The 10,509-nt window shown below is 40.5% G+C and overlaps 1 protein-coding gene across 1 annotated transcript; it reads left to right on the forward strand.

Moving 5' to 3' along the window:
- Positions 1–654: 654 nt before the first annotated feature.
- Positions 655–10,244, forward strand: LOC119886711 (proline/arginine-rich end leucine-rich repeat protein). Its single transcript, XM_038697622.1, has 7 exons — positions 655–795; positions 5,826–6,261; positions 6,346–6,531; positions 6,639–6,796; positions 6,934–7,130; positions 9,247–9,322; positions 9,455–10,244. Exons 2-7 carry the CDS (start codon positions 5,830–5,832, stop codon positions 9,543–9,545), a joined length of 1,140 nt encoding a protein of 379 aa, XP_038553550.1. The 5' UTR covers positions 655–795; positions 5,826–5,829; the 3' UTR covers positions 9,546–10,244.
- The last annotated feature ends 265 nt before the right edge of the window (positions 10,245–10,509 follow it).

The raw sequence follows: 10,509 nt of genomic DNA on the forward strand, positions 1-10,509 counted from the left end.
CCCCCAGTGACATATAAACATGCACGCATGCGCGCACACACACACACTCATACATAGAAGCGCTACACTTGGTTAATCACAGTGCCACTTCCCTCCACAACACCCCATGCCTCAGCTGGACCTCGGTTGAGTTTGAGTTTACTGATGCTGGCGGGGGGAAATCTTCTTGAACATTGTTTAACTGACACAGAAAAGATGCCATGGAGTCAGTGGGGAGATGCTGCTAATGAAAAGCACATGACTGGATGTGAGTGCAGTCATCCAAACAACAGCAGGGTGGGTGGGAGACAGAGGGGAGATGCAATTACAGCTGGGCTTTCCCTAACAGAGACCCAGCATTTTTTCTTTTGATATAGGAATGGATGCACAAATACTCAAACATGCAATCTGTTTGTTTGGGTTTTTTGGGGATCTATTTGAGACATGCTATTCTGCAACCGAACTAAATAATAATAAACTGTGACACAGTTCAGACACATGAAAGAGCCCTCGGTCTTCCAGAAGGAATTACAATTAAACCCCACTGGCCCTGAGCCGAGCAGAGGGGGAGAAAGAACCACTGTGACCTTCAGAGGGAAAAACGCCAGGAAACCAATCCACAAGCAGGCTTGTCCACCAAAGAAGGGAGCATGAGAAAAAGAGAGAGAGGCAGGGGAGGGTTAGGGACGGAGAGAAACAGAGGAAGGGAGAGAGAGAGAGAGAGAGAGGGAGGGGAAGGAAAAGAGTGAGAGAGGCAGACAGAAGAAAAGACACAAAACGTGTGACTTGACAAAAGAGGGCAGGTACCAGAGGCAGGTAAGAGACTTTATTTGTTGTTTCCATGGGGGCTGTATTAGATGGACCGTTATCAATGAGATAAGAATGCAGACAGGAGTGTGTGAAACAGAGAGGCAGAAAGACCCATGTTTGTCTGTCTGAGGACTGAGGGGGAATCCTGGCACAGGCACAGCTGAACCATGCTGCTGTGTTTCTATAGAAACACTGTGCCATACAAAGTGGTACTACCGCACACTCGACTGCTTTTCACCACTCCTGTGCACTCACCTTGATTTCAGCTTTTCAACCATCAGTGCGGAGCAGCTGCTGCGGTTCAGTTAAAAATATGGAATGAAGCTTCATGCTTATGAAGTGCTGTAATTTCTGTTGCTCATCAGCTGCATCCTCAAGTTATTTCAAAGAAGTAGACAAACTTTGCTTAGATTAATTTTACTAACTCTGCAGTTAAGTTGTTATTTAAACCATTTTGTCATAACACATGCTAATGGATCATATTCCTGGACTGGTGTTTACCAAACACCAAAATCTAGCTGAAAAATATTTATCTGGAAATGTGAGAAAAAGTCTTAGTCATGCCGTTTTCATAATCACATGCTGTGATGAATCACTGTTTTGTAAGAAGCTTGAACTTTTAAAAATCCCTCTATGAAGTGTGAGAAGAATGTAAAAAAACAACAATAGATCTAAATAGAGCTGGCTGATAATCAGGAAAAAGAAGAACAGAGTTCAGTTTTCTACTCTCTTACTTTAAATTATATTAATTTTATTTTACTTTATTAACAAATAAATAACTCCTTCACCACACATCCAGATTGATGTACCATAGATGTAGAGCCAGTCTTTGCACAGCCACTGCACGACTGCCACACCCGCATGAGGAAATGTTTTGGCAATCTTGTAATACTAATGCAGAATATCTGCTGGTGATGAGGCTTTCAGAAGTAGGTCAGATACTTTGTATTTCTAGTGCTTATATACCACATGATTTTAACATTAAGTCCTCTTTATGTTAAGGTGGACTTCTCTGCCCATCACTGTGTTTTAGATACATAGAGACAAGTTATAGTTACAGTCAGAAGATGCAACTGATATGACGTCATATATTGTATATCATCATTAATGCTATTTGGAGATGCTTTTTCATAAATGTGTTGATTAGTCACAGATATTTTCAGATACCTGAGTTAGATTTCTGATTTCTGCTGTGCATGACGTGGCACTTTTTGTGGTGGTTGTAGTGATCACTTTCAGTTAAAGGAACGACAGTGCCTGTTCTGTGCCAAAAAAGAAAAAGAAAAAATGAACTGGAGAGAACTCAGCATCGAGTTGTAAAAAAGAGCTTTGTTTCGAAAGCTACTCGAAAATGACTATTGTGTTTTTTTTGTACTCTCCTGATACACATGGACATAAACAGCAGTAGGGATTTACACATCTGATGTCGACTGGAGATCTGATGTCAAGTGGAAATAGTCCTAGTACTAAAATGTACGGATATCTAAACCGCTTGCAAATATAGCTGCAGTTTAAAAAATCTTTAATTACACTGACTAATAATAATAATATATTGGTCTTAGATGTCTCATATTTAATCATCAGATAAGTAAATATTTTTAATGATATGTTATGTTTTGAGTCATTGCTAGTCTTAAGTTTAGTGGACACCTACAAAATGGACCGTGAGGAGGATCCAATTAAATGACACAATCTATTTTGGTTTTAAAGTTAAATTGCAATCAAAATTAACCAGTTAATAACAGCTAGAGATAAATGAATTGTAGGTTGAATCTGGTCATGTATGATGAAGGGGTTTGTCATCCTGACCTGCAGAGATGTAATACTGTACAGGGATCTCAGATCCGCTGCTAGTTCTCATACTAATCGGATTTGCTTATTGAGGTCACAAATAACAAACCAATGAGTCAGCCATTTCTGACTTTGAGTCTTTAATTGTTTGCCAGACTGCAGTTCAGGACAACAGCAGAACAAGGCGAAGGAGAGCTGGTTCTGGTTTTGAACAAGGGGCTGGGAGGTTCTGAGTGGCTGAGAGTGAAAAGGAAGGGCAGTGCCAGAGAACACTGTCAGAGAAAAGTTCAGATTTGTTTTTCCAGGCAAGACTGATTTTGGCATTAGGCCCCATTCCTGCCCCGTGATTCATATGTGATGTTTATCAATTTGGCCAGAGGCTTGCCTGAATGGAGTAAAGTGACTAATGTATTATTATAATAGTATTTTGACAGCTGTGTGGTGATTATTTACAGCAGGCTTATGCTGATGAGGTACAATGCACAGTGCAAAGAAACAAACTGTACACAGCCAGACATTGAATAATGTAAAACTTTAGGATTAAGAGAAGGGTAAATGCTTGCATGTGTGGGTGTGTGTAAATTCGCATTGCATTATCATTACATCGTACTTAACGTATTTAAGTTGTACACACCTGTTTTTGGAAGGATCATCAGTTACAGTACACATCTTAAATGACCTCCCCTCTGCTCAGTTCAGACTCTTGTCTCCACTGAAATACATGTCAGCTTAAAACCTTACTATATAATCATGGATTTACCTATGTATGCAACATGTTTTGTATTTACCATTGATATAAGATATATTGGTCCTCCATCAGAGTCACATTGACATTTAGCCCAGTTTCCTTTGGACCTTTCCTGGGTCAAAGACCCTCAACCTTCCAGACCTGCAGTCCTCCCCTCCACAACTCTCCATCTGGACCAGTGCTGACAATAGAGTCTTTATTCCAAAACCTTTCCTTTCCTCTCTCTCAATTACTAATTTCCTGTATCAGTATCTGCCCCTCCTCCTCTTGAATGTAATCAAATTAAACAAATCACTGCAGACTTTCTTGCTAATTCTCTTTCATTTATATTGCCAAGCCACAAACCCCCATCTTACATTTGTTTAAATTTGAAGAGCATTGTCACTATGGCATTATGACAATAACTTATCAATTCCCAGCAGTCACTAAAATAGATTTCTCACTCTTTTACAGTTAAAGACACTCTGGAGAACAATGGAAAGGTTATATGAAAGTGTGGCTATACATATATTTCCACTTATGTAAGAGCAGCAAAAGTGTTGATGTTGATAACGGCAGTAGAAGTTCAGGCAGCCAATTGCTGAACGTATTGGTTCACAGTAGTGTTTCTCAACACCCCCAGGGGGCGTTCTGAGGACGATGGGGGGCGCTGGAAGCAATATTTTGGAAAGGGGGGCGCTGAACTGCTTTTGGGGGGCGTTTGTTAGTTGGAAAGTCCAAGGTGAGTTTACACCAAAGGTCTGCAACATTAAAACCTGCCAGTTTAGTCCACTGCAACTGGACGAGATGGTGTATTTTTTTCTTGTGGTGCAGCTTCATGTTGCCTTCACAGGAGCGGGAAGTCTGAGTATCATCTGTAATGTTTTACCCACATGGCGTCAACTGTGTAAACTTTGGAAAACTGACGATCTCTTTCTTGGTATTACCGTGGAAAAGTTTAGTTCTCTGAGGAATACACCGTGAACGTCTTGTTATCGCAGTGGTTACACATTTACAAGAGGGATATCCGCTGTCGGACTTCCCCTGAAAGCAACTTTGCTGCGACACACATATACAGGAATTTCAGTAGGCTATAAAAATGTAAGGTTAAAAACTGAAGCCCTGACTCTGTTGGGATTGTAAGCGGCACTTTATCAGAGGTGCTGAAGTTAACGTGTGTGGAATTATACACCTGATTACAGGTGTTTACGGTTAGTTTTTCCCGGCATGAGTATCTCCTCGTCTCATCCAGTTCTATCTGTCAGACGATCGAGGGGAACCTTCAGCGAATCAGTAACATAATGCAGTATACGGCATGTAGTAAAATATTATGAATTCTCTTTAAATAGGCTAATGATGTTAGTCTCCCATTAGGCCTTTTTTTTCTTTACATGTCAGAGAACTCAGATACATGGGAGGGATTCTGAATGTGCAGAAAGTTTTGAACGTGAGCAGTTACAGTGTTTACAGTGTTTCCCATACGTTCATTTATTTGTGGCGGCCCGCCACAATATCAATGCTGACCGCCACATTTTTTTTTTACTAGGCCCATTTAAAATCATATTTGATTGCAGAGCTGAAGGCAGCGTGTATTCGCGCAGCACATCCACTTGCTCGTCCCTCTCGCTCTCTCTCCCTCATGAATACAGCTACACAAATCAGTCCAACACAACACTGTCAATGTCGGAGACCCAGCTTAAAAAAGTTATTAGCAAGGATATAAGGAGTCTCGCTAACAAGGAGAGCTAAGTTAATGTTAGAGCTGGGTTTTCGAGGCTAACACGCTGTATACAGTTACTTCTGTGGGAAACACATTTAAACAGGTAACTTCCCCATAACAGACACAAAAGAGGAGGGAAGACTTAATCATGCAGGGATGATATTAAACAAGTTCACCTAGAGGAGGAAAATATTTAAAAGCAATACAGAAAGCCTGAGAGTCCTGTTTTTAATAACAATAGTAACAACAATAAAAAAAAATAATTAACAATATTCAGGGCAAATAACATCTTTTTTGATGGGGGGTGGTAAGGGACCTGGATACTGCATAGGGGGGGCGCTTCCACAAAAAATTTGAGAACCACTGGTTTACAGTTTTACAGTCTCAGTGTTTTCATTGTCAATATCCAAAGAAAACCTGCTTTATGTTTGTCTAGATACTGCTGTATTGAACAGTTAAAGAAAAAGTCTTTCCCTCAATACAGGCTGAACAAAAAATATTTTTTGCCGGAAGTCAAGAAATATCCCCAAACCCCTCTCAAAATAGGAACAATCAAAAGACAAATACAAACAGATGGTTAGGGAAGATTCAGTTTAATAAGAGACGACTGTCTTGGTCTGCACTGAGCCTCTAAATGCCTTCTAATCAAGGAAGCAGGGTTTGTATACACTTGAGACTCGGCCTGTTGCTCCCACACAGAGCAAGAAACAGAAAGTGTTGTGTTGTGTTTCTCTCTTTTAATCTCCTAACCCCTGTAACTGTACATACAGTAGAACCTACCTCTGTTTCCTATCATAGGACCATGAAGGCCGGCGTGGGACTCTTCTCTGCATTGGCTCTGTTCCTCCTAATGGGGGCAGTGTTCACCCAGAGAACTCGGCCAAAGAAGCCCACCAGGCGCCCAGCCACCACCAGGAAGCCTTCTGTCCCCAAGCCTGCTTTACCGGTACAGCCAGAGCCCCAGGAGCCTACAGACTTCCCTCCACCCATCCTGGGCCCACCCTCCATGTTTCCTGACTGCCCGCGGGAGTGTTTATGCTCCCCAAGCTATCCGAACTCTCTCAACTGTGAGAACCGGAACATCCGTGTGATCCCTGTCATCCCATCAAGAACCCACTACTTGTACCTGCAGAACAACTACATCTCAGAGGTGACGGCAGAGCCGTTCCGCAACGCCACCGAGGTCCGCTGGATCAACTTGGCTAATAACCGCATTCATCAAATAAACAAACAGGTCAGAAAGCTTCTGCATATTCATGATTTCAAAATACCATTAAACAATCTAAAACCGTGTTTTCTGTTTCTATCTATTTTGCAGGTTTTTGAGAAAATCCCATCACTGTTGTACCTCTATGCACAGCGTAACCAGCTGAAAGAGGTCCCTTCAGGTCTCCCAGCGAGCCTAGAACAGCTCCGCCTCAGTAGGAACCGTATTTCTAAGATCCCCACCGGTGCCTTTAACAAGATGGGGAACCTGACTCTGCTCGACCTGTACCACAACCAGGTAAACCTCTATTTAAGAGTACCTTTGTACTGTTTAGGTAGGAGCAGTGTCAACCACCTGTATGACTCTCTGGAGAAAACATGAGTGTCTGATGACTTATCTTTCAGCTGAGTGACAATGACCTGGGAGAGAAAACATTTAAGGACCTAAAGAGCCTCATGCAGCTCAATGTGGCTCACAATGCCCTGAAAAGGATGCCTGCTGGTGTACCTAGTGGCGTCATACAGCTTTTCCTGGACAGGAACAGTATAGATGGCATCCCAAAGCAAGTATACAGTGTACACATGGTCACATAGCTGATAACCACACTTGCATACATACACTGCATGCATTATTACTTGTGTCAATGGTTTGATGTAAAATTTTACAGTTGTTCTTGTCATCCGTTGTTCTCATGTACAGAGACTACTTCAGAGACTTCACTCACCTGGCATTTGTGAGGCTGAACTACAACCAGCTGAGCGATAAAGGAGTTCCCAAGGATGTGTTCAAAATCCCCACCCTGCTAGACCTGCAACTGGCCCACAACCAGCTCGCCTCTATTCCTCTCTTCAACGGTCACCTGGAGCACCTGCACCTCAACCACAACAGCATCGAGAGTAAGCTATCTCAGCAGCCATCATCATCATCTTAAGAAATTTGTCTGACAATTACATAATACATGGTAACAACACTCATCTTTCTATGATATTTAGTGTACTTAAAGCTGCACTAATCAATATTTTATAAATTCTATATATCTATATATATTATATTATATTTTATAATAGAATTATCACCCGACTCTGCAGTTCCCCTGAGTTCTATGGAGCGTTTTAACATATTTCAGCTCATTGTTTTTGTTTTACTGCCCCATACCTTTGTTGTTTTGATTTACTTTTACTGCTCTCATCAACTTAATTTCCAGCTGCAAACAGGCAGCTGTTTTCAGTAAAAAAGCTCAAATAAACACACTGTACACTACCTCCCAGGCACCAAATGGTAGACAGACAAAGTTAGCGGTTTGCTGGTGAACACAGTGGAGCATTTAGTAGCTTTGGAGACAGATTTGTTTCCAGGAGTCGCTGGAAAGCAAAACAGATACTGGACTTATATTTATAAAGTCACCAGAAACCCAAACCCAAATTAATATTTATGTAGCTCTGTGTTTGCTGGATGTGTAAATTAGTGTTGTAGTCAAGAACACCCCAACCAAGACCAGAGTGTATCAAGACCGAGACAAGACCAAGATTTTGAAAGGTCGAGACCAAGTCAAGCCCAAGACCAGTGCCCCACACTACATGATCATGGGCGCTTCTCAAATTGATCTGAAAGATCCACATTCCCATAAAACACAGACATACAAACAAAAGCTGAAATCAACTTAATATCTTTATTCAACACTCCTTTTCTATTTTTATGGGAGATACAAGAGCTCACCGAACCACCATGTATTAACTAGAATATAGCTATACTGGGCTAACAGGTGAATCAAAGCTAACAAGAGAGTGTGGGGAATGTCCTGAGAAAAAGTCTAATCAGTTACAAGTGAAAACACCCCTAATCAATATGTGTAATGTGAAAGAAGAAGAAGAAGAAGAAGAAGAAGAAGAATGTGCTCTAAACATCTCTGTAAAGCAATAAAGCTTAAAAAACCACTACACACTGCCTGTCCAACAACAACGACTAATAAATTAATATCTATATAGTCGAACATCTAGCAAACTAAAGAACCAGACATTTTTCTCAAGAATTAGTGGAGACTAAGTTAGAGCTAAACAGAGAGTGAATGTTGCACTTACATTTCTCAACATAACTCGACGAATGCTTAAATGTCACTCAATGCCTGATAAATGTGTAATTAGCCATTAATTACACATAAGCCATAAAACTTTATTAGTTATGTGATAGGACTGTTTCTATCAGATTATTTGAGTTTATCTGCCTCACAATGGCCAAAACGTTTTTAATGTAACTTTAACCTTCTATTTACCTTCTATTCTATATCCTAGATCTGCTAAATCCTGATTTAAAAATTAATAAATTTAGCCATAACCTTACCTGGATCAGGGTTAGGACTTTACATTAGCATAGTCTGTCGAAACACGATGAATTTGTGATGATCATGAGCTGATTAACTGTTTCTACAGATTCTATTCTAAATGAAATACATGTAATAGCGTATAACCTGCCTCAGATGTAAATGTTTTGGGAGCTTAAAATAAGATGCACACCAGCAACAAGATCATCTTACTTCATAAAAATGTCTCTGATTATGTTACTTTCAGGGCTTGGTATAGGCTGGTTCATGTTTCCTTTCCTATTTACAAACTGCTTTATCATGCAGCTCTGTTAAGGCTCACAGGGCTGCAAAGCATTTCCTCGGGCTCACAGTCAATAACATGCTTTAAATCACTCTTCAGAAGTGAATACAAATGTGAGGCATTTCCATGATAATTGCTTTTTATTAGTTTCTCCTTGTTGTCTCGTCTAAATCTTAGTTATCCTCTTTTGTTTTATTCCTGTCATACTGCATGACCCCAGTTGTTTACTTGACTGATTTATGTATTTTTTCATCCCTCCTTTGTTTTAAAATGTTGAATAAATCACAAATTATACAATTATAAACAAGACAAAAAGATCCTCTTCAAATGGCAGATTTTTAAAATTTTTTGCTTATTTGAAAGAAAACATTTGAGGACTAAACAATCACGACTGTGTGTGTTTTCCCGACAGGCATCAATGGCACCCGGATCTGCCCATACAGCCTGCAGGCCGACATGAATGATGAAAGGCTGGTGCCCAGACTAAGGTACGTCACATTATGTCACATCTTGGCACTCATGTCTACAGTGGCACCCTTTGACAGGAAGTGAATAGGAACAAAATAATTAGCTCCGTCATTGTGATGACATTAAGTTAATTACCTGTTCTGTTGCATCAGGTACCTGCGCCTGGACGGAAATCACCTGAGCCCCCCCATCCCTCTGGATGTCATCATGTGCTTCAGACATCTCCACTCTATTGTCATTTAGGAGAATCGTGCCTAAAGGCCTGGGAACATGCACACACACACACACACACACACACACACACACACACACACACACACACACACACATACACACAGACTCACTGTGTACAAACTCAATTTAAGACAAAACATGATGCGTGAAGCACAAGGTATATCCAACAGTGTATAATGTGGAACTGCGTTAGTGAAAGAGGGACTTCAAATGAATGAAAACAAACTGTAAAGCTTTGATAGTTTAAGCTAGTTAAGCTAAGTTTCACCGTTGCCAGAGTCAAGAGAATCAGAACATTGAACTACGAATCTACAAAGAATGGATATACCGACGTTTAGGGTTAGGTGTTTGTAGGAGTTACAGTTTATCGGTCATTTTTATTCAATTACAATGCAAAAATTAGTAAAGCCTGAAAATACAGGTACATTGACAGACATGCTACACTGGAGGGTAGTTATGTTCACCAGCAGATGTGACCAGAGTAGAGCTGGACAACAAACAGACCTGCAGTGGATGTCAGAAGAGCAAATTTAAAACATAACTACCATGTAGTTGGAACTGTCCCAAATGCGCCTGTGATTTTCAAGGTACTCCATGTAAAAATGTCATTTTATTCTTTTTATTCTTATTCTTCTGTATATTATTCTTCTGTATAAAGAAGCTTTGTACAAATAATGGACAATAAAACTTTTTTCTTTGATCATTTGATCATGTTTGATGTTTATTTAATTGAAATACAAATTTGATTTTTGACATTTCTTCACCACCCTCCCTTCTAGTGCATGATCCACTGGTAACACTGCATCAGAGGACACCAATTACAACAGGATATTCCTTACAGGTACCCTGTGGAGTTTTTGGCCACTGGTAGTGCTAAGGAGCAATGTCTTCAGTAGTGGGTCACCCGTTTGTTTGTAGTCTGTACCCGAATAAAGACACACATGCACGAACAGGACGAGATGCATATTCCTGT

This window comes from Micropterus salmoides, unplaced genomic scaffold (assembly GCF_014851395.1).
Source record: "Micropterus salmoides isolate LMB-PRFRI ecotype aquatic unplaced genomic scaffold, ASM1485139v1 Ms_hic_scaffold_4, whole genome shotgun sequence".
Classification (NCBI taxonomy): domain Eukaryota; kingdom Metazoa; phylum Chordata; class Actinopteri; order Centrarchiformes; family Centrarchidae; genus Micropterus; species Micropterus salmoides.

Coding starts and splice junctions, on each gene's coding strand:
- LOC119886711 (XM_038697622.1), top strand. CDS start 5,830: ATGAAGGCCGGCGTGGGACTCTTCTCTGCATTGGCTCTGTTCCTCCTA. Junction 6,262..6,345: donor TTCATCAAATAAACAAACAG/GTCAGAAAGCTT, acceptor TCTATTTTGCAG/GTTTTTGAGAAAATCCCATC. Junction 9,323..9,454: donor AGGCTGGTGCCCAGACTAAG/GTACGTCACATT, acceptor CTGTTGCATCAG/GTACCTGCGCCTGGACGGAA.